Genomic DNA, 25,139 nt, shown 5'->3' with positions numbered 1-25,139 from the left:
GGAATTCTGGTGCCATTGCCACTGATGGTATAAGCTCTATATATGCTGACTGTAACAGTCTCAGTTTGAATCTTGGCATCTTGTTTTCTTTGTGTTCACAAGAAAACCACTGAAAGAAAAAAAGAAAAAAAAAAAGAGTAACAACACAGATTTCATTGAGCTTTGTTTGTGTTTGTTTCAAGCCTTCAGAACAAACATCCCCGAATGAGAAACCTTACTTTTTATGAACGCAAGTCAAACAAGCCAAAACACATCTTTCAACACAGACTGCTCTCCACCTCCACACAGGGGGGCAAAAAGCCCACACTTAGTGCAACAACATCTTAACATTTGCATTCCAAAACACAGTAACTTTCTGCTGTTATCGCAATTACTCTTCTTATTAATGCTGAACATCATCAGATGTAACTGCAGATTTGCTGTATCCTCACAACAGATTTAGCTGTAAGATTGATCCAACAGAACAGTCACCATGGTTACTTACAAATCTCCCTAGAAAGTCTCAGCAATTCTTTAAACTACTCTGATACCCTGCAACACGTTGAAGAGTGCCAACTATTTATCATAGTATATTTGAAGGAAAAAAAAAATAAAAAAATAAAAAAAAAAAAACCACAGAATCACTCAGTTAATTGAAAACTGAGATTCTTATGGAAGAAAGTTTTCTGGTTTTGAAGTCACCTAAGATCATAAATCTGAAGTTTTAAGAATAAGAGCAGAGAACACTAAGTTTAACTACACTTAAAATGATCAGAGTTTAGAAATATTTAGAAGGAGAAAGCTAAATAACTTTTAATTGCATGTAAGGGAGGTTCCAGCCTAGTTTAGTGTTAACACAGAGAGGAAGAGAAAGGAATTTTTTATGCTAGTCTCATGTTTAGTTTATTTTCCATTTTGAATTCTGATGTCCAAAGTCAGAGGAGGAAATAAAAAGAAAAGTCGTGAAGTATTTATTTGCCCTTTGCAATCGAGGCACCAGGTTTAGAAATGAGGAATCCAAATAGCAAGTACCTTTCACAAGCAGTCTGATAGATACGGATAAAGAGAACGACAGCACAGCACAAACCAAATGAAAAACACAGCATTAATGAGACTTCTGAGCAGCCTGCTGCCATCCAAATCAGCTCCTTTAAATACTTCATTAAGAGAGCCAAGGTTTTCTTTCATTAGAAGCAAGAATTCCTGATGCTAGAAAGCTCTTACTCAGATGCAACTATAAATATTGTGAGGTCCACTGGAGAATACACTTCCAAGTGCCTGCTTAGCATCAGGTGCCTAGTTGGGGAAGCCTAATACTTAGAGGTGGGAGGTCATCATTTATTATTGCTCTACATGCTTTTACTGGCTTCCTATATATTTCCAAGCACAGATACAGAATGTCTGCTCTAATTGATACAAGTGGAGGCGGCCGCGCACCTTAGCTGCTGAAGTCATCTCTCCCATGTCCAATGGTTGGGAGTCTGGTCAGGGAGGTCTGGCTAAAGCTCCCAGATTCAGGATGTCAATGAAGAAAATTTTAACCCTACCAACCTCACAGATTTAAGACCTAGAATTTGATTCTAGATTGCCCTGGCAGACAGAAAAGCAGTCTATTCATTCAGACTTTTCCTGCGAAGAGCCTGAGAGCCGGGGAGCTCTCATTGACAGTTATTTATAATTGGATGATATTTTAAAATAGTATTCAAGTAAACATGCTCAATCCTCTCATTATATAGCCCAAGTCCTAAAGAGACACTATGCTGCTTTGTGTTGCACAGCAGTGATCCCTGTTTGAACTTGGGGCATCTTGGACAAGATCCCAATTAAAAATTAAGTAGTCCAGAAGCTGCTCAAGCACAGTTTTCTTTGGCTTTGGGAGAACTCATCATTACATTTTTAACTTGTGTCTGATTTTTTTGCAGCCTGGGTGAAGGATGGGATAAAACCAGCTGGAAGCAAGCAGAAGTTCAGCTCTGCTCTGAACTTGAGTTGCTACCTGGCTACTTGCCCAGTAGCCTGGCCCATCTCCCCATGCCCTCAGAGACCGTGCGGGCGCTAACTGGCTGTGCACACATGGCACCCGCTTGTTGGGGCTGCCAATGCCTTTGCATTTTAGCTATGTCCCTCCTTCTTCTTCTGTTCGACCTGGAAAAATTCAAATATCACTAATAAGAGGGTAATACCTCTTCAAACATGGGCTGACTGCAAACATGCACAGAAATATTGGATGTTTGACTGCAGTTAGGCACCTGTTTGGTTTGGTTACATCCTGGTTCAGTAAAAGTATATAAGCAATATGGAAATACTAACAAAAGGAATGCAATCAAAGCTGCACCTAATTTATTTCTGATGAAGAACAGTCCTAATCCTGAATGCAATGTATTTCCATTGTTTCAGAGAAATCTATGCTTACGCTGCAAGGTATAAAAAGAATGGCTTTATTTTTAATAAAACACAAGGGATAAATTAATAACATCCCTTTGATAATATTTTTATCATTGTAAGAATGCACAGAAAGATGTGCGTTCCCCCTGCAGAGGAAAGCTAGTTTCAGAGAGCAGCATACACAACACAGAGTGAAGAAAAGCCCATCATGCCTCACTTTCCCCTTGAGGTCACATTTATCTTTGCCCACAGGCCATATGGTATCAAGATACTTTGTTAGACATTGACAGGAACCCAAATGATATCTGACAATGCAACCCGTAAAACATGCAGCAGAAATGATCTTTTCCTCCAGCTTGCCCTACATTCAGCTGCAGTGCGCTGCAGCTTTCCTGTTTGTCTACACCCACATCCTGGGCTCAGTGACTGCAATAACATACACATGTAACTAATCACATACATACCTATGCTTTCTATATTTTCCTGCTATGAGTATAATGTAGCTTTCCATTCAGAGACCAAGACAGAAAAAAGTCTGACCATAATGAAATTATATAAATGCAACTCAGATAAGATCTTATCTAAGATCAATGCGTGTGGTCATGGCCCCCTTCAAAGATGAAAAAGGGTGTTTCGACCTTTTAATAAATAGAAGCCTGAACAAAACTGTTAAGAAAGAAGCAGGAATAATGTTATGTTTTGGAAGCCAGTCTTCCAACAAGGAATACACATTAGATTCTCCTTCTGGCTAGTCATATCGTATAACGAATGGACAAGGATTACTATTATTCTTACAAATACACAGCATCTCCACTCACTGTCAAGCAAGCAGTCACTGCTGGCTGACAAATGGAAGCATTACACGCAAAGCCTACCAATTCACACTCGAGTCCTGCCAGCAAAGCTCCCTTTACTGAAGTTAAACAAAACAGCATGTCAACAGCAAAGCGTAAGACTCCACAGAGGGAGATCCCATGTCATCTGTGCTGATATAAACCATCCCTCTGCAGTGAAGCCCAGAACACCTGTCTCCTTCCAACAGCACTGAGTTGTCATTCCAATTTCTTGTCTCAGTGACCAGAAACTTCCAAGCCTCTCAAAGTGTCTGAAATAACGTTCCCCGCTTGTTTTCTCACTTCTGGTAGCACATGCACAGCTATTACTCCCGCTACAATCACAGCCACACATCATGCTGCTGTCTGGTCCAAGAAACCTGATTTCCTCCAAGCTGAGGGAAAAGATGAGGGCATGAAGGGATGGAGAAGCGGAGTTTGCACAGGAGCTGTAAGAAGCTGGAGGACAGGACAAGAACGCAACAGCAACATGCCAGTAATGCTGAAAGAGGTGAAAGGAAGGACTATCCTATCTGAAGGCAAGAAAGGGTAACAGAAAAGAAGCAGCTCCTTGCACTGCTCCATCCTGCTACTCCTAGACAGTACTGGGTGTTTTACCTTAGAGCGACCTTGGAAATGACTGCAGATACTTGCAGCACCTACTGGAAGCCCACAAGTGCAGCAGAGTAGCCTTGGGGATGGACTGAATGACACAGAATGGAGCCAAGGATTCCTCAAATCCAACCCTGCCCTGAAGGGACCCACTGAAAGACACAACAGGAAAGCTGGACATGAAGAAAAGATCTGTGCACATGCCTTTTTCTTTCCCCTCTTAGATAAAAAGTTTCCTTCATCTTCCCTCTTTCATCTCCAAAATAGTGAGATGCCAGGAAGCCACAAGAACAGTCAGTGCTTGCTTTTAGTGGGGCAAGTAAATGAAATTGCCAGTTGGAACAACAACAACAAGAAGCAGCTGCAAACAAAAAAACAAACACATGGGAGGAGGTATCTGAGCATTTGTGAATTACTTTGAAACAGTTCCTGGAAGTAATTTAGTAACTAGGCATTTAGGCTGCATGACTCTTACAAACCAGAGTGTGCTGTGTTTCAGTACGACAGCCCAGCTTGCCTCAGCGCTCTGCCGCGGCCACGCAGCACGACAAAACGGGGGATGCTTGGATAAGGCCAGGAGGCACAAGCTTGAAGTGACTGCTTAGGGTACACACAGGGACCTTCCTCTGCTTGTACCCTCGGGTCAGTCTTGGGCACATAGTCTCTCCCTTCAGGTCAGAGCGATTAAGAGCATGTCAGGGGGGTTAAACTCTAGACTCTCACCAACTAGCCCATACCATTCTTGCAGAGGGGAACTTGTGTCCAACACTTCATCTTTGGAGGACGTACACTCCTGCAGTGCACTCAGACAGTGCTTTCCCAGCTCCTTCCCTGAAAACCTGCTGTTCACTGAGCCACATCCTCACCCACACCGGGTACATGTGCTGCCATGAAGGTGCAGAGACAGCACACAGAGCAGTGCCCGGTACACACTGGATTGTCAAAGGGGGTTTTTAGTCCCTTACTCAGCTTTTCTTCCCACTCCCCCAGCTCTGACTGTAAGGAGAAACTCCCCAACTTCCTCACCATCGCCTCCACTTTGGCAGAATAGTTTCCCCTGCTCGTTTGACAAATACAATTACAGCAGGTTGTGTTTTACATAATGTTTACATTTGAGTCACTAAGGCATGCCCTGGCATGAGGCAATTCCAGTATCAGCTTCATCAGGTTGAGCTTTCAGGCATCTTCCAGCCTTCAAGGCCGTATGTAAATGTTTATCCTTGGTTCTCTTTAGGAGCTCAGCGACATCCTCACAGGCCAAGGAAACATTCAGAAGTCTGAGTTCTCCCTGATTACAACTTGCACCAGTTAGTTATAACCCAGGAAAGAAAGAGACGACAAACAAAAAGAACACACTTCAAACAAAAAGAGCACCTTCCAAACAATTTTGCATTTCCTGAAGGTTTGTGCCTTCAGGAAGCTCCAAGTGACCTTTCCCATCACAAGACTTGCTTCTTTTCCTGCTAAAATCACCATCCACTCCTCTGCTGAGAGCACACCAGCTCTTGCCAGGTCATGCATATGCTGCAGCCCTCTGAACCCACAGCTCTGGCAGCGGAAAATTCGGGTGTGCATCATGGCTTGATCCAGACACCCCATGTCTGTTTTGCAGGCTCAGGAGCACCTCCCCCTGCACAACAGACTTGGCCTGTGAATATCTGTATGATTTGGCAATTCTTGCTCCCCATCTGCAACGTGCACAACATCTCCATGCTCATTTCTCTCACATACAGTCAGCCACTGCTGCTGGTGTTAATGCCTTACATGAGCTAAATGCAGCTATCTCTTTCCCCCCACACCCTCCCCAAAACGTCAATGCTCTGACCTCTTTCCAAAGGCCAAGTTTCTGATCACTCCCTTGTACAAACTGAAAGGCAAAACAAACTTCAGGACGAAGAGGGTGGACTCCAAACCCTCAGGAAGACATTTCTACCCTGCAGCAACAGGCCTGATGGGGTAATACACCATGCAGCACAGCAGTCCGGGAGATCTCAAAACAGAGCAGCTATTCTTGCTGATGCAATGCCTCAGCCAAGCATGCAGGTGCCCTGGCAAAGCTGTGCTATTAGCAGTTTTATGCCGACGTGCACACCGCCACAGAGCCTGCAAAGCAGACATGGCCCCGATCGTCAGCAAAGACACACTCTTCAATCTCCTTATACATCTCAATTCTACATTTCTGTGCTAGGCCTTCAGATTAGCAGCTCTGTCTTACAGGTGGAGGTGCAGTGCAGGTAGTTCCACAAGCTTTTCATACTGTAAATGATATGAAAAAAATCACAAACCACAAATGCTACATGAAACTCGCTCTAAAGGGAAGCACCATTAAAAGCAAAAATTTCAGACTTGAAATATTAGCTCACTGGGTTTTATGAAGGTTGGTTTTGAGTCATATGCAATCCGCATTAAGATGATGAATATTTTCCTATAGGGGAGAGACTTAAGCTGCCCTAATCCAACCAACTTGTTACTCTTAATGCCAAAAGGAAATACAGCAACACCCATGCCCTTCGCTGCTGACAAACCACTACTGGAATGACTGGACCATGCTGCAGCTCTTCCCACAACTTCCATCTAATCCTGGAGCACCAGACCACGCTGTCCAACACCCTCCAGCACTTTGTCTTGGCATACTCCCTGGAGTTGCCTTTGCTGGGCTATTACAGAGAGTGCCAATTCACATAATCACCAAAGCCAGGAACACCTAGTTCCAGAACAGCACTTACAGACAAAGCATAGAACAACAAACCCCTTCTTTCCTATGCTAGACTTGTACCATTCCTTACTACTGTATCTTGCAACAGCAGCGTATGATTCATCACACCACATTTGTTTTAAGATTAAGGGTTTTACTAACTGTTCAAGACACCTTAATTCCTTTCTTTTTATGTACATCTTGTGTCTTACCTGAAAGCTACATGTAATGAATAATTTTAGATGAAGAAAAAAAAAAAGGGGAAAAAAAAAAGCCAAGGCACTAAGCTTCGTCTCAGGCTTTATCCATGGATTAAAGTTAAAGCACTTAAATTCCAGTTAAGAAAAGACTAATGGATTTTCACTTTCCAATACTCAAGCTATAGAATTATCCAGGAAGTTTGTCCAGGTACGTACACAAAGGCTTCACCTAACAGAGTCAAAACTTTAGACACTGAAACAAAGAGCCACACTCTTTCTGTGAGAAAGAATGGCTCACACAGAGCACTGTGCCATACAGTGAGCACTGGCACTGTGCAGAAAAGAACGGCAGAAAGGAATATGGCAGAAAAGAATATGAACATTTATTAAGCATGTAAGAAACAAGAGCAAGGAAACTGTTTTGCATCTTAGCAGCCCTACCACACTACGAGGGGTCCAGTGTGGCGCAAATGGCCTATTGGTTAAAGATCATGCAGTACACGCTATGGTACGTTAAATCATTGCCAAACAAGAAAGCAGCTGAAACAAATCATGGAATTTCAGGTGTAAAACATGTATACTGCTGAACTCTTTCTGCCACACTGGAAGCTTGTGGTACTCCTGGGAATAGGTGTTGCCAAATTACTGGCCTCCATCTCCAGGAGGGCACTATAATCTTCACAGACACCATTTGGTAGCCGCAGATTTTAAATGAATTAAAAGCTTTTTCACTAGAATATTTCTGGAACACGTCTCTGCCAACAGCAGTAAAGAAAAATAAAACCGAAAACAATCAAAACAAAAAGCCAGGAGCAGCGGTTAGTGGCAACCTGTCAACTGTTTTTTCATTCAATTGTCTTGATAGAAACAGCACACCACAACGTAAAGAGGAAAGAAGAGGAAGCAAGAAGATAGCCCGAGATCATACTCTAATGGCAGAACACACCAGTATAAACAGATGGAGTTTCAAAGCTGCTCAGCACTTAAGAAATCAAGCCACGTGGATACAATCTTGAGGATTTTTGCCTTCGAATGAGAAGCACTTGTCCATCTGCCCAATCTATGAGAACTCTCATCTATTACACCACAGTACACAACAGAGGGCCACACCTAAAGCAGGAAATCAGATCACGACCACTGCCCAGGGTCTGAGCATATCTGAAACCTCTTTCTTGATCAGAAGCTTTGCCTTACCTCCACATGATTCTTTGTAAAAGATTTATTCAATAGCAGACTACTGAGACACCCTGCACTAGCTTCGCAAAAGAAGGAGGTCATTCGAGACAATTAAAGCACGGATAGCAGTGTTCAGACCTTAAGAGAATAAGCCTCTTTGGCGTTTCAAAGTATTGTTCAGCTGCACAGATAACTCACATTTGTGGAGTGACGCAATAAGAAATCTTCATTATGTACACGGCCACGCTGTTCTGTTGAGTATGATGTTCTCTGATAAGCTGCAAGGGTGCTCAGTTTACAGATATTTGGAACTGGAATAAGCCCTACAGTAATGTGCTGCAGGGAACAATACTCTTCTGAATGCAACTGGGGTAGATGGGCGTCCATTTGAAAGATGGATGTCTTTCAAAACTTTTCCCATGAAAACTTTTGAAATGGGAGTGGAAAAAAAGAGAGCCTGAACTAAAATAAATAAGAAAATCTCTTCTTCATCCCCAGGAGCAATAGCAGCACGAACTCACCATCCACCCACCGCTGGTATTCACAAGAGTTCAATCAGGGGTAAGAAAGAAGAAATCACCCTTTAAATTTGTTACTTATTTTAGGGTTTTCCTTTCCTTATAGCTACTAATTCTGCCATTTCATCTTACAGCAACCACACATTTACAATGCATAGAGAAGAATCTCCTTTGGAGTCTCACTGGCTCATCGCGATCCATGGTCTCCCTTCCTGAAAAGTTCAGTGTGGTTTCCCCAGTACAGTAGGGAATCACTTCTTTATGAGTTGAGGACAAGTGCCACTATGTTTGATCCCAAGAGCACTCATGTCCATAACATCTTCTTTTGGTTTAGAGCATGTATAAATACATTTAGGCCTTGTGGAAAAAGAAGAAAATCAGAGGACCACATGCCCTCTCAATCCCATAAACTAGTCTTTGTACACAAGCTGAGAATTTCCATGATGTCTTCCAGTTCATACCCAATCTGCATGTGAGAACTACCTACTTGCAAAGGCTGCTCTTTACTTGTGGAAACACAGCAACAACAGCTGAGGGAAACAGAGTTCAGCTAAGAAAAAAGGACAAGAGACAACAGAAGGGAGCAGTGAGCTTACAAAAAAAAGCTTATCCTGAAGCTCTATGCAAAGCAATATTTTCCCAGTCTTAAGCCTGGCAGCATTTCTCTTCTACCCTCCAAAATCATCCTTAGAAAAATAAGTACCAGAAATGTAAAGCTCTGAGATAATCATGCACAGCACCGTTTCAGCACTAACAACAAGATACAGTCACTACTTCACTGTTAGCCTTTTCTACCGATGATCTGAACCCTCCCATGCATCCGAGTTTTCCCAGAGACCACTAACGCTCACCTTTTGCCCTGTTGCAACAACCACACTCCAATAAGAGCTCTTTCTGCTGCGGGTTCCCAGAGCAAAATCTTTTCCCCATTTCACCCACCCACAGCCTCTCAGTGTCACCAGGGTGGGATTCAGCTGTGACAATGCACATCAGGATGGCAGGGGGCAAGAACAGGAGAAACACAGCACAAAGCTCCTTCCTTGCTTCTTTTCATCTGAAACAGCCCACTCTGTGAACTCCACAGCATGAGATAAAGCCCATTCATTTTCTTTGATATGGTGTTTAGCACTCTTTCAGCAGCTTTGTATTTGAGTTTTCCTCTAGAAATATTTAAGCTGTTATGTATGTTAGGAAAAAAAAAGACATAGAAGAAACACTTGCTTCCTCTCAAATGACAGCTTCCCCCTATTTGTTCAATTAATATAACAATATTCACCAGCAAGATATTAAACACATGAACAGATTAAACCAAAACTTGACTTATAACTCAATGGCATCCAAAAGCATAACCTGGAACACAACTAAACAGCCTTAAAATTTCATCTGAAAAACCAGAAGATGACATGTTTATTATTTCTAGATGGATAAGGTAGGCACTGATGGCTAACTACTTCCAACTATATCTTGATGTAACAACAGATTACTTCCTCCCATACCATCAAGAAAAATCCTCTATTCTTATCAGAGGACCAAATTTAGTGTGCATAAATATTTCATAACTTCATACTGTCAAAAACATCGAAGTGAACTACTGAAGGGCATTTTCCAGGAGCTCCACATCCAAACTCGAAGAATAAAACTGCGTTCATCATACCCATTCTCCTCCTTCAAACCAAAAGGCCTGAAGGTGAAGCAACAGTAAAAAAATGGAGATCTCGTGTGTGTGTCATGTAAGAACATTATCCACCAAGTGCTAAACTCCATTAGAAATGTAGAAACAATATAGTAAGGCTGACATCTTCTGAAGAAGACGCATCACCAGATTTTTAATCCTCTTCTATGCTCTGCTCTTCCAGAAGAAATGAATTCTGGCTTTCACCAGACCTCATGATGCCTGAAACAACCACCCTAGAAACAACTCACAGCTACAGACAGAAGCCAACCACAAAACCAAAAGGTGACTGAAGACAGACATCTACAGGTGGTTTGATTTCCAACAGCACAGAACACATGCAGTTTCCACTGATCTGGAGAGGAATTCAGCACCTGAAGGGGACATGGAGCCATTTCAGTGCAACTGAACCCTGACCCATCTATGGGTACCTGCAGGCTGCACTTGCAGCAGTGTGGAGGACACAGGAGCTGCATCCTGATAAACCTGACACACAAGATGCTACTTTGTTAAGACAGGTAGCCTTAACTTCCTCAGCACTGAGTGACACACATTTGGATTGGACTCTGCATTTGTTTTCTTCAGCATTACATCAAGAATTCTCTGACAGAGCTCCACTTGTTAGCTTTGCAAGACAAGGACAGGGATGGAGAGCAACCATTTGAGGACAGCATGTGCTCCAGTCAGTTCTGCAAACACTGCACGTTCCCAGCTCTCCCCTTTTAGGAGGCTATGCATCAATTGATGGTTGCTTTCTCAGACAACCTCCTTTGGAAATACAAAAGTGTCCTCTTGGTACCACCACAATCACGGCGTCTGTGTTTTTTATATAATATTGATTTGTCTGCCATCTGTAGTCGCAGAAGTTAAAAGGTACACCCATAGGAGCAGGTAAAGCAGACTCACAAGCCTCTGCCTGCATGCTGAACCGGACAGATCTCAACCAGCTCTGACCCAAAGCCCCTAGCACAGCGCTGTACCTGAGCCTGCCTCCTCGCAGGGTTTAGTGTGGGACTGAACCACTACTTGCAGGGCACCTACACCAACAGCTGCCTCATGTCTGGCCATCTCAGGGCATGGGCAAAAGAGCTCAGGTCTGTTTACTACATCCACTTGCCTGTGCATATGCTGTAAATGCGACCCATGGGACAAAAAAGCCTTTGCACAAAACACACATCTTCATCTCCCTGACAACTACAGGATATTCCCATCACCAGGTCTGATACAAGACCAAAAACCCCAAAAATACTTGCTTCAAGCCCCATAAACTTTCTCTACCCACAAAGCTCTTTCAGGTCCCTTCCAGTGAAGACAAGGGAAGATTGAGAAGCATAACAGAGAGAGAGGGAAATTAGTAAGTCATCAATACATACATCCTGTTAGAGCCTGAATCACTGCCAGGAATCTCAAGTAAATTGACAGCCTTAAGTGCAGTGACTGGAGGCCATCTTAGCTGTTTCTAGTGACAGAAGGTATTACCACGAGGAACTCCTCAACATACCAGCTTTGCCACTCTCACAGGACAATATACACATTCCACAGTATAAAAAACAGCCAGCTGCAGTTAAAAAGGCAAAGAAGCTTTTCTTTAACCTGTTCCTGAGCGCCAGCTCTGAGGAAGCACTATAAGGGATTGGAAAAGTACTGCATAATTAAGGGACAAAGTCAAAAAAGCCCCAGCTTGACTCATCACTGGATTATGGGAACTGCAGTTAAGTAATAAACCAATCCTAGTCTTGATCTGCACACCCGGGAGTCACAGAGGACGATGCCTGTGCTCTTTTTCAACTTTTCAAATCAATACAAAACTTTATAAGCGATCTGTTCTATTGCATTGTGTAAGCACAAAGTAACTTCATAAGCTGAGAAATTAAAAAGCCTGGATTTTTTTCCCCCGATTTGTGAGTTATCTCCTGCATTCCCTTAGAGACAGGGGAGTTAGTTTTCATGGAGCTACCATGCAATGCACACACACGCAATTATAAAGCAGCTGTCTGTGCCTTTATAAGAAAGGAAAGCACCTACTCTTTTCCCCCCGTTCTCTGTGCTGACATGTTGCTTTCTAAGACACGGATCTAGGAAAGGTAAAACGCTGTCACAGCTATTCTGCCAGACTTCTTTCTGATTTCCTGGAGTAAACAAAAAGCTGCAGACTTGGAAACGGCAGGTGAGCACCCAAGTGAACAGTAATAAAAAGTTATCTGGAGACCACAAAGGCATCTTTACTTTATTCCTCTTTTTATAGGTCTGTGGCTTTTTTTGTGAAGCATAACATTTGGGATCTAGTCTACTTGGGCTACTGAACACCCCTTCTTATTTGGCCTTGGTGTAGCATCACCTCATCACAGCACTGGCTCTCTAGCACTGTATGCCTTCCACATTTTCACTTGCGACTGCGAAGACCTTTCTCGGGGGGCAGGCAGCTGACAGCAAACAGGCTTCACCGAGCTCCCCTGGGGACACACGGTAAAGGGGATATTACCCAGGTATTCTGATGCAAAGCAACGCACGGACTCCGAAGCGAGTCGCAGGCTCGCAGCGGCACCCGGCAGCGGCAGATGTCGGTGTAAGGACCGCTCGGAAGGTGCTCCGGGAAGCCGCCGAGGGAATGGGGTGCCGCAGGGGCTCTGTCAGCCCGCCCCAGGAGCGGCCCCCGGTGCCCGCCCGCCCGACCCCATCCCGCAGAGCCCCCCGGCCGCCCGCCGCCCCACGCACCGCTGTCCAGCCGGACGATCTGCGGGAGCCGGTAGGTGCTGACGAGCAGGTCCAGGGGAACGGCCACTGCGCTCCACTTCATGTCCTTGAGGCTGCAGCCCAGCGGCGGGCCGGGGTCCATCTTCCCGGCCCGAGGAGGGAAAGGAGAGAAGGAGAGCCAGACAGGCAGCGCCGGCGGGGTGCTCCCACCCGGCGGGGCTGCAGCCAGCGGAGCGGGCAGGGCGGACGGAGGGAAGGACGGAGGGAGGGAGCCCGCCTCGCTCAGCGCGGGCCGCTCCGGGACATGCCGGGCTAGGCAGAACGGGAGGCCCGCCGGGCTGCCGCTGCTGCTCCCGCCGCCCCCCGGGACCGGCTGGGGCCGCCCGCCGCCGCGCCTGGCCCAGGAAGCGCCATCCCAGCACTGACTAATCAACAGGGTGCGAGCAACGCCTGCGCAGCTGCCGCTCCTCCCCGCGCCGAAAAGGAAAGTGCCGGGCTGCCCGCCCGGCCCGGAGCGCCGCCGCCAAGCCTGTCCCTCTCACTCCACCCTCCGACCGCTCGCCCGACGTGCAGCCCGGACAGCGCCGCGGCGCAGCGCCCCGCCGGGGCGAGCCGCCGGGCGGCCCCGCAGGTGGCCCCGTCCGAGCCCGGGGCCCCGTCCGAGCCCGGGGACGCGGGTTGGGGACGGGCGTCTCATGGAGCACAGGGATTTGTAGGAGCTGCTTCGCTGCAGAAGGGGACGGGGGGGGTCCATCTGCTGCGCGTTTACATTTGCAGCTTGGAGATAAAATGTCTCGCTTCATTCAACAAAGCAATCTTCAGCAAGTGGCTTGTGGTGTGTCTTTGCACTATTTCTGTCTTCACAGTCCCCTCTGAACACAGGCTGAGAGAGCTGGGCTTGCTCAGTCTGGAGAACAGAAGACTCAGGGAGACCCTATAACAGTGCATAAAGTGGGTCTACAAGAAATCTGAAGAGGGACTTTTTACAAGGGCATGTAGGGATAGGACAGGGGGGAATGGCTTTAAACTGAAAGAGATTTAGATTAGACATTACGAAGAAATTCTTCCCTGTGAGGGTGGTGAGACTCTGGCACAGGTTGCCCAGAGAAGCCGTGGCTGCCCCGTCCCTGGCAGTGTTCAAGGCCAGGCTGGACAGGGCTTTGAGCAACGTGGTCTAGCGGAAGGTGTCTCTGCCCATGGCAGGGGGTTGGAACTAAAGGAGTTTTAAGATCCTTTCCAAACCATTCTATGATTCTATTTAATTTAGCCTAGGAACTTTGCCTGTGACATTCAACCTATGTCAAAAAAAAAAAAAAAAAAAAAAAAATCCAATTAGATGGCAGCTTTGGTTATATATCTATTATTATAGTTTTTACCTGTGAAGCATGGGTGGGCATTTAAAGTATGAAGAGTAGTGCACAGAAGTTAGAGGAAAATCTTTGACTTATTTCTATCATCATTACTGCACCTGCAAGTATTACATATATTGTGTATTCAAGGGTCTTCCAACCACAAGGGAATTTAAAATTAACTACAGGTTCTCTTTTCAAAGTGGCTCATATGGTGAAGTCTTATATGATCTTCCTAAGATATTTTATTTAATGTTATATATATTTTTATGCATTTTATTTCAAGACTGCTAGACTGCGGAAACTCTGGGAAATTAAACCAGAAAAACTAACTCCTGGGTGGTGGCATTGCGCTGTGCTTAAGTTTATTTTGTTCACTCTTGTGTCAAAACTGTTTATTTTATTGCAGCAAACTTGGCTGCATTTACGGCTGTACTGTTGACTAGAAACATAAAAGTGCCTTTCAGTGATTTGTAAAATGACTGGGAATATCCGCAGATAACATCCCTCTCCAGGCTCTGTCTTCCACGGTGTGTGCCTTTGGGACTGCTGGGGACGGCAGAGCTCGGGGAAGAGCTGCCGTAGGAAGAGCTCTCCTGCTGCTCACCCTTCCTCATGTGCCTGGTGCAGGGCTGGCCGCTGGTGCGTGCCCTTGTAGCTGCGGGTGCCAGCAGCACCGCCAGCACAGGGAGGGCCAAGACAGACATGCTCTTGTTCTGCTCTTCTGAAAACAGAGACTGAGACTTTATCCATGCTCTTCAACATGAAACAAAGACCCTGGAAGCACAGAGGATTACAGAAACTCCCAAGTTTTCTTGCTTTAAATGGATCTGGGGTGGTTTGAACCTCATCCTGATGCAGGTCTGTGCTTTAGCTACATAGCTTGGAACTGGGATTTCCCAGCACTATGGTCTCTATGCTCAGTCATGCTGCTATTGGATTCCACCTACCAGAACAATTAGCTTTAAACATATGACACTGGATTTTTTTTTTTTTTAAGTAGTTCCCTTTTACAAAGTTCCCCGAAAGCTTTGAACAACTTCAGTGAATTAAGCTATTGAACTGCAAAGTAATGTAATAGCTAAAAGCATTATTGTTGAAATACAGAAAGCAAAAGCACGGGTTTACCTTGTTCAGGTTTGATTAGGTTACTGGGTGCAGTGTACAAGGCAGAGCAGGTCAGGTCAGACTGGGATTCACCAGGACTTGAAGCACTAGTCTGTCAAGAATTGTTTTTAAACGCTATCTTGGGTACCATTAATTCCCAGATAGATACTGTCTTGCAGTGTACGCTTCTCTCAGATATCATGCACTTCTGTCTGGGAAGAAAGACATCTTTCACAGAGAAATAATTGCTGCTGATTTTCCTTTAAAGACTTTTTCATTCTTCAGATGGTTTTAGATGTCCCAGAGCTTTGAAGTCTGTGTTCATATAACCGTGCTTGTGCTCCCTCTAACCAGTGGAAACCCAACCCACTCTTTCCCACCCTACTGAAACAAGATGCATTTTAAAAACATATAACTTCCAGATACTATCTAAATTTCATTCAGTTATTTCCAGGCAAAGAGACATCATAAAGCTTACTAGTATTTAAATGTCTCACCGGAGCTCTTTTAGAGTGACTTTGTTATGTGTCCTAACTGTGCTGTAGCTCAACCTTCTTGAAATATATTCTAGTAATACATATGCAGTATTCAAATCACCAGCACATATGAATCTCACATGAATTCTTGTTTTAATTACACCTATGTATAATTAACACACTAGATACAATAATTTCTCTAATGCCTAGAAATGCCTTAGTGTGATCTCTTATCAGTCTCCTACTGGTGCAAAATGCTAACTGTGTCAGACCTCAAGAGTAATCCCTGTCAGTGGATCCACCTCAGGACCAGGGTCTCAGTTACACATCTTAGTTTCCATGTATGTACCTTTCAGGTGGCATTCACAGACAGTCTTGATGTATCAACAGCAAATTGTTGCCATAAAACCATAAGCAGAGGTAGGGGGACTCGGAGTAATTCCTGAAATTATTCTTAAATGAATTTTGAATTGACTTTCATGTTGATTTCACAGCATGTTTATGCAGCAGTAAAATCTCTGGTATATATATCATTGCCAATAAAATGGTTTTTAAAGCATTACTGATCATCATCAGTTCAATCTATGCTAACATTTTAAATGGAGCTGTTCACAAGAAGCTGATTTTAGTAGGAATCTGGTAACATGCTTTACGCTGTAGTATGCATACACCGAATAAAACTCAGAGCCTTATATGATTAAGTTTCATGTGAAGCTATCATAGTACATATTTTTTTAAACCCCATGAATTTGTATTCCTTCTTCCTACATGTGATTTGCCTTTATATCAAAGGCCTGCTTTTCATACTAAGTATTTACAAGTCCACTGGGAAACAACAGGAGATGTAGTGATCATTTCAGAGTCAGATCCTAAATATCTATCTTTCCCTGAGAGGAGAGGGGAAGAGAATGATGAATTTGGTATAGTTGATGTCTGTGCATCTCACATTTTGAAAGAGAATGTTATTCCTGTTCTACTGGCAAAATCCAAGCAATCTTTGCTTATGAAAGGTATTCTGCAGAGATCTGAGGGTCTAGTGTGAACATTCACCTTTATCTTCTATTTCACTGTAAGAGATGGCCTCGTTTTTCCAGTCAAATCCCTTATTTAACCTTCATTTATTCTAAAACTTCCATCTGTGGGAATTTGTGTGGCACTATCATCCAGCCGGCTTTGGACTAAATGAAAGATAACTTCCATCCTATTTTCTAGTTGGGAAAGTGCCTCCAAACAGAGAGTGTTCCAGTTTGTTGGGAGGTTTTTTGGTCCTTTCTAGTGGGAGTAGCAGTTTTTCCCCAGTGGCACACTCCTCTGAATGTAGTCCACAATGCATATGCTTAGAAAAAGACAGTTATTTTGCTCCAGAAGAGCAGAAGATGGGATGAGGAGAGCACTCATACTACCTGGCACATTAGGCGAAGACCGCTGTATCAGCTAGCAAGGGTGAGGCATCCTGCAAACATTGCATGGGAACCTAAATATATGCATCTCCCTAAGGTGGACCAGTGACAAGCTCATACCTAAGCCACAAGTAGTAGAAAACACTGTGACAAGGAAAAATGTATAGAAGAAATTCCTGTATTTTAAATTCTGATTAGCTATACAGAGAAGAAATTAAAATTACAAATTAATCTGACCCTCTTTTACCTATTTTCATTGTTAGGAAGAGGAGAAGAAACTAAATTAAGACTTAGAGAACTAGTAGCTAAACATCTGCAAGTTCAGGGCAGCTTAAAGTTCATTGGAGATCCACTGCTGAAGGCAAAACTGCAGAACTTGATCTACACAGAGGAAGGAGAGGAAGTGAAAGAAAGACTAACCTGGCTGAATAATAAGATCTTCAATGATGTGAAATAAAGTAGAAATGAGGTCAAATTACTAAATTATGAATAAATACATGAACTACATATGGACAAAACCAGAAAGATACAGTCCCAAAATGTTAGAAAACTGTATTTAAAAGATAGCAAGGATGTTGGAAAGATGCATAGTGAGAAGAGCGAGGGGAAATGGTCTGTTATTCCATAGAGAAGGAAATCTATTTAATCATTACGTAATGACTGGTGATGCTGAAACACCAGTATGCTTGATGCCTTTTTTAACCTCAGTCTTAAATTTAAGAAGGCAGATGTAATTTCACTACTAGCACCACTGACAAAGACCTAAGAGCTTAGGCTAGGAAAATGAATAAATAGTCTGGAAAATAAATACTTAGATAAGTTAAAGATTTTTGGATAGACTGAACCTGATGAAACTCCTTTACGGTTCAAGCAATGTTAGAGCTGCTACTGATTACCTCCAAGAATCAATACTGAGAATGAGTCAGGTTCCAGAAAACTAAAAAAGGATTGCATCTCTCTCAAAGGGTGGAAGGAAACTGCTCTACAAACTGATTAGCTAAATTTCTCATTAAAAAAACCCCAAACCAACAACAAAAAATTCAACAGGTAATCCAACCATTTGGAAGAATCTATCTGGAAATAATGATACAAGAAGTAACAGCATGGGTTTGTCAGTAACAAATAATACCAGATCAATCTAGTCTATTTCTATCAGATGGTAACAAGCTATGTGGATAAGGTAGAAAGAGTAAGGATCAGAGGATTTCAGATGTGCTCTCAACTGAAAAAAAAAAATGGCCTAGACAAGTATATAGAATGAGTGCAAAATTATTTGGAAGTAATTAGTACTTCCAAGCTGAAAGGATACATTGAATGGGATTTCACTGAGATCTGTCTTGGATCCAGAACTATTCAGTACTTTCATCAACATCTTTGATGTCTGAACAGAGTACACTTATATTTGGAGACTGTATCTACAGGAAGAAGCTCCAACTATGCTGGAGTACAGCATTACAATTCAGAAGGATCTTGGCAGACTGGAGAAACTGAAATGCCACTGAATAGGGAGAAACAGAAGGTTTTACATATACAAAGCAATAATCGACTCCACAAGAACATGGAAGGATAAAAAAGCAGTTCTTCAGAAAAGAGATTATGGATTACAAGCAGTATTAGGGTAGCTTGCATTATGCTGATGCTGGGACGCATAAATAGGAGTATCATAAATAAATATCCTAACAAAAAAATAATGTTAATCTCTCCAGCTGTTATTATATTCTCTGAAACAGTCTGCTCAGTTTTTAGATCTGCACTCCAGCAGAGTTGAGAACCAACTCAAAAATACTGAGAGGAGAGAGACAAAAATGGCAAACTACAAAGGAAGGCAGAAGGGACAGGAGTTCTCTGGCCTAAATAGAAGAGGGAGGGCAGGCAGAGCTGTTCACCTACATCAAGAGGAAAGGGAGAACCTGTTTTCCATGTGTACCAGTTAGGTTAGCTATTAGGAAACTTCCTGCTTGCCAACCTAGCTAAGTAAGGACTGTACACCACTTGGAGAGACAGTGAAATTTCCATCACTGCAGGTGTCTAACCATCTCCTGCAGTACAGTAGCGACGGCTGATCTGAGGCTGAGGTAAGACGAGGACCCAGACAGCTTCTCAAAATCCCTTGCAGCACTGTTTTCTTCCTCTGCTATGGCTGTAACTAAGGCAGGGATTATCCTTTGTTCTCTGTTTTCAGATTTTGCTCTGAAAGCTAGTTTAAGTGACTGGCCATGACGAGTCATCAGGAGTGGCTCTGAATCTCTTGCCCTTCCTATCCTCTCGCGGCCCTTTTGCAAGCATACTAAATGGCCTAGTGGCGCAGTAACCTGGCAGTACACTCAGACACATTAGGTCCCATGTGCTTCAGAAAGCACTTTCCAGTTGAGCTCAATACCAAATTTAATAACAACTTGATATTATGGCAATCTGTAAACAGCCCTCAAAAAAGCAGGCATAATTCAGGGGGATAGTGACATTCCAGAACAGTAAGTCAGTGAAGTTAGTTATCCTGGATGTGCTGGGGTAGCACACAACACAGTTTTGCACAGTAGTAGTATTCATTCACAAATGGTGATAAAACAATTATATTTAGTAAGCAGGAGAACCACATCTGCCAGGAAAAAAAAAAAAAAATAAAAATAATAAGACAATATAATCACCACAATTCTTCAGATTTCCCTACTTGTGTTTTCTTTGCGCATGTCCTGCAGGTTTGTGTTTGCTTTGCTTTTAGTTAAGAAGAAATGGCATCCTAATTCTGCCCTCATTTAAATTTAAATAAAATCTGATATCCTCCACTGAAATTAAAGATATTACATACTAGTATACAACAGATCACAATGAGCAGAATCAGATACCTGATGTATTTACACCTTAAGAAAATAGCATAAATCTCTCACAGTATCGGACAAGTGCTGCTTACCCTTTTAATATTGTGACCATTTATGACAAAAGGAATATTTGAAAATGCAGGTATGCTGCTTACACCTGCATCAATTATTCTATAGGATAATAAAAGTTTATATTAGCAAGATAATTATTACTGGATGCATTCTGTTCTGTGTTTTCTGCCTTCTAAGGGAGGTTCAGCAACATACTGATCTTGTATATGGCTTATTCTTTTCTCTCAGCCCTTACCTTTGTAGCCTCCCTATTAAAGGGTATTCAAGTGACACATTTGTTTCTGAAATTCCCAGGGAACTGTAGTAAATATCAGCTACTTAAAAAGGTGTTATCTGGGGGACAGCATAGGTGATTTCATGTATCAAAAGGTTCCCCATGTGATGATGTCAATGTTTATTACATGAAAAATCTGGTATAAATAACACAGGGGAAAAAAAAAATCAAGAGTTTTGGGTTGGTTTTTTTTTAATTAAGACAAAATTAGTACACTTAAAGAGTTCATTTCTGCAAACATTTATATGCATATGCAGTCACCCTGTGATGCATCTGCTACTTCCAAAGTCAGATAATTGTTTTAACTTCACATGAAAAATATGAAAATATAATATAAACATATCAAAACATTTGGCAACAAAGTTTGTGTAATACAAAGGACACCTAAATACTGTGTTTTGGAATTACAGGCTCACTTTTAAAACCCTGGATGTTCCTTTGCAATAGTTAATATTTTCTGAAGAGAAATTTCAGAATGCACAGCAGGTTCTCTTCTTACTTTCATTTAGAGCCACGACATCTAAGTCATACAATAAACAGGAGTTCTGTAAAACAAACAAAAGCAAACAATTAAGATAACTAGACCACAGTTAAAAAGCTTTAATTTTCACATATATTAAAATGTAAAAGATTTGGTGGGGTCACTGCATCAAACATCTCTCCTAACTCTGAAGGTGACAGATGATAGAAACTGTCTTTTGAGGAGACACTACAGATAATACGAACTGATCCTGTAAATCTTTACTCATATGAATGGCTGTAGATGGACAGGTTCTTCTGTTGACTACACCAATTTTCACTAATTTGCAGTTAAGTACACTAATCTTTGAAGTGTTGAGCATGAGGTGCAAAAGATCCAGTTGAAAGGAATAGTGAAATACAGAAAATCAGTACCCATTAAAAAAGGCACAGGCTATTAATTGCTTTAAAGGACGTTAACTTGCTTTGTGAAATTCACTAAAATTCTCTACTTTTTTGCTTCTATTTAATAACCAGGAATACCCCCAAATGGAAGCAACTCAGTCTTTACCAAGATAAACTCTCAAAATAGCACTCCACCCTTGTAAAACACTGATGTACTGATTGTAAAAGCAGATTAAAAAGAACATAAAAAAAAATCAGCACAGCCAGGACTCTTCCTTTCAGCACTAAACTCAACTGGGTAATTTGTGCTGATCAGAAGAACAATCAAAGCCAGTTATGCAATACAGTACGAGTACGTGTTGCAATCTTGTACTCTAAAACTATGAACACTGAACCCTGAACTCAGGCACAAAGGCATAAGGAATATTGTCACATACCTAGGGGGAAAAAAAAAAAAAAAGAGTCCTAACTTCTCTACTTGCCATTCTCCTCCCCGTGTCTTGGCAAGTTTACCAAGTATGTAATGATACACAGAGAAGTAACTGCAACCACTGGATTCACCACATTCCTCTCTCAACCCAAACCCAACAGCCATAAACAACCATTTATGACAATAAAGACAAGCTTCCAGAGAGGACAGCTATCTAAGCTGGGATTCATGAAATTCAAAGCACAGGTTAAAAAGGAAGAGTGGCGGAAAAAAGGCATCATGTAGTACAATGCTAATCATGATTCAGAATTGAAAACTTAGACCTACAATGTCACAGGGTAGTTGAACATTGACTACATTCAGAACGGCTCACCTAAAATTCCTCAGCTGAATAAGAACGAGGGGAGTACAGAAGGTTTCTCCATCTTACAATAAGCCTCATGCCTCTCTGGCTGAGAATATTTAATGCTACCTAAAATTCTGGAGAAGCATCATGAAACTTGTTTCCTTTTTCCTTCTGTAGCTATAGCTTTAGGTTTTCCAACATGCTGTCTGCCCTATGCCAGGGCCATCCCCATGAAGAGAGTGGCTGAGCCTGTTCTTCCCTGGGGCTGCAGGGATCCAGGAGGGCTTCCAGAGTGCACCCTGCTCAGGGAGAAAATGAAATACCTGCGAAGGGGTGGGAAGGGATGGATAGAGGCAGGAGCAGAGAGTAGGAGAGGTATTGCAGTGTGTAAACCTCATGATGGATGCTGAAGCTGTCACCAGTAAAATTATTAACACTTATTATTCTGACTCTAGGGCACTGGAAGACTGTGACTTAGTGATTTTAGGAATTACGTCGTTAGTCACATATACATCATGTATGCAGAAATACAGTGCTTTTTTGTTGGAGTGACAAATACCAACAGACAAAACATTTTTATTACCCTTGTAAGTTTGCACAAATTCCAACACACAGCTTCATAACTTCTGCTTTGTTTTATTTTTTCACACAGTTGTGTGAGGTGCTTGAGTACAGGCATTAGCCATTCTGATTTGTGGTATGTAGAGGCAGCATTTCATAGTCTTCAGGCATAGAGAATAAATGTAAAGTATGAAGACCTTTCTAAAAGAGAGAATAAGGCAGACTCAAAAGTACACAACCATAACCTTGACATCTCAAGGAACAAGACACCACTCTGGTTTAGAGATAAGATTCTAGGGAGGGGGGGAAGTTTTGGAAGATAATGGTATGATAAGAAATCTATAATCACTCTATTGAGACCAGGAGATAACACTGAGCATTGAATATTGAGTATTGTGGACATAAACTAAGTAGGTTTTGTTTCACACATGCTTTTTCTTTGGAGAAAAAAAATCCAGTTTAAGTAGTAAAACATCCTGTAAAAATCAGACAAATCAGTAGAAAAATCTCTGAACAATTTCAGGATTCGGGCTTCACTTACTTAGCTTTAGAAGAAACAGGTAATTTGAAAGTGTAGCAGGTTATAGTTAATTTCATGTTTCAGTTAAAGGGGAGAAACTTGTGTGTTCCTTAAACACTGAAAGATGGTAATTTGCAAAAATTTTACTACTTCATAGTACTTCTGGTGGTGTTGATGTATTCTTAGCAAGGATCCTCAGTGCTGTAAGTGATTAAGAATGGTGCAATATATTTGACAATGAGATGGTTCATATACTCTCTAAAATCATTATCTGATAGCAGTTAATCAATGAATTAGCCAGGACAGAAAGACAAGAACCACCTCTCCACAAATTAAGAAGAGCTAATAGTTTAGTTTAGAACCATTTAAAAGTTGAGGACTTTAAGAATTACTTCAGTTTGATAAGACTATTCCATACAGGATCTTCATCAAGCAAATGAGGGCTTGGCATTCATTTAAGCAAATGCGCTATACACACATTTTAAAAGCGTGCATTCATAACCTGAAGAGATGCTCCGAGTCCTGCAGGAAGCACTGAAACAAATATCAGGCAATCTCACGTAATGCTCAACTTCAGCCGAGCCTTGGGAGAGGTGGGGCACCCTCCTCTCCCAAAATTACAGCAGGGAGGTATGCAAATCTCTCCCTCTTGTGAGAACAAGGCGGGCAGCATTCCTTCTTCAGGGCTCCATGAACACTAACACTTACAGCTCACATTTCACCTCAGTCTGTTGTAACTCACTCCTCAACAAGCTAGCCAACAAACAGCAGAAAACTGTGAAAAGGTGAGAAGAACCAAAATGGTACCAAGAAGCTTGAGTTTCCACTTTGGCATCTTGGGCAAAGTGGGGTTTTGAAAATACCATCACAGATACCGATGCCACTCTACCCTGCAGTGATTTTAGTAAGCCATTGAAACTTCCTGCTATCAAATACTAGTTTTTCCTGTTCAATAGCACAGCAGACACGTCTCACCTAACAAGCAGGCACCTGGTTCAAGCCAGTTTTAGGCTCCTGCTGTTTCCCCTCCCCAGCTCTAAGCAGAGTTTGTATCGCTGTTGTCCAATAGATACCTAACTTCTAGACACAGGAATTATCACGAGATGGCTGAGATCCCAAATGTTTTTGTCATTTTTTTTCCTTTAATCAGGGAAACAAGCTGGTATGCAAAGGGAAATGTCATAGAAAATAAAGAAAACTTTGATAGGCTTCTAATGGGGTAAATTTATAAATCTTCATTAAGATCAGCTGCCTATTCCTTGCTAAAAACCTGCTCAGATTTGCAGTGCCATACCAAGGTGAATTCACCTATGCTAGCACCAGTTCTTGGTATTTTTATACTGTTTTAGTAATTTTGGAGGTGGAGTTCGCTATGGGTTTTGAAGAATGACAGGATTTTACTCTATCCGTTTCTATGTCTCCAATCAAAGTCAGACCTGGAGTGCTTGCTGGAAAATTAAGAGCTTTAGAGAAACAGAAGGGACTGTAACTGAAGTTATTATTATTTATAATATCTTTAAATTCTGAGGATTATTATTCTCTTTAGTAACAAAATGATCATGCTTCACCACCACAATAATTTTCTTGCTATTTAACAGTGACAGTTGACAAAGACCGGCAAAGCATGTCACAGAACTTCATGCAACCAAGTTCACATGACTACTGTGCCTGAACTGCCAGTAGAGAGAGCTCAGTTATTAAGATCAGTCCTGCCATTTTCTTGATGTGTATTTGCTCAGTATTCTGTAATTCAAATTACTTGTTCAAAATGCAAGACAGTCCTCTCACAACAGGAATGGGCAGGACAGAGCACAAGCAGTATCAAACAAGAGCTAGGGATGTATTAGTAAGGAAAGTAAGCTTTGGGGGTACAGGGACAGGAGCAGGAGAGGATACAGGGTCAGGCACAGCAGGATCTAACTGCTGCAGACCACCTTCCTCAAGAAATGGGGATGAAGTCCTTGCTTCCAAAGCCTGCTATTCCAAAATGTCTCAAACATCTAACCCAATGGCAAAGTGTGGGTCTCTATCTCCCTCTTCTGTTACTACCATGTAGACTTTAACAATGTTGTACTGCAACTAGTTATTTCACAAACTTGAGAAAATAGCTGTGCTGTTACTCTAAGGTTCCTCAACAGATCATCTATGTAGGGATTAATA

General features: G+C 42.4%; 2 protein-coding genes across 3 annotated transcripts in view; both read right to left on the bottom strand.

The window, feature by feature from the left end:
* Positions 1-13,186, bottom strand: part of GAREM1 (GRB2 associated regulator of MAPK1 subtype 1) — a 104,283-nt gene extending 91,097 nt beyond the window's left edge. The window contains exon 1 of the mRNA XM_030502630.1: positions 12,786-13,186. Within this exon, the coding sequence (XP_030358490.1) occupies positions 12,786-12,906 (121 nt within the window). The 5' untranslated portion in view covers positions 12,907-13,186. The remainder of the gene's footprint in view (positions 1-12,785) is intronic.
* A 7,246-nt stretch (positions 13,187-20,432) lies between these two features.
* The window catches only part of LOC115615797 (ras-related protein Rab-10-like), a 31,360-nt gene continuing 26,653 nt past the window's right edge, over positions 20,433-25,139 (bottom strand). For both annotated transcript variants that reach the window (XM_030504397.1, XM_030504405.1), the window contains one exon: positions 20,433-20,803. In XM_030504397.1, the coding sequence (XP_030360257.1) occupies positions 20,729-20,803 (75 nt within the window). In that variant the 3' untranslated portion in view covers positions 20,433-20,728. The remainder of the gene's footprint in view (positions 20,804-25,139) is intronic.

Source organism: Strigops habroptila, chromosome 1 (genome assembly GCF_004027225.2).
Source record: "Strigops habroptila isolate Jane chromosome 1, bStrHab1.2.pri, whole genome shotgun sequence".
NCBI lineage: Eukaryota > Metazoa > Chordata > Aves > Psittaciformes > Psittacidae > Strigops > Strigops habroptila.
The sequence above is the reverse complement of the archived record's forward strand: the minus strand, read 5'-3'. Positions and strand labels throughout refer to the sequence as shown.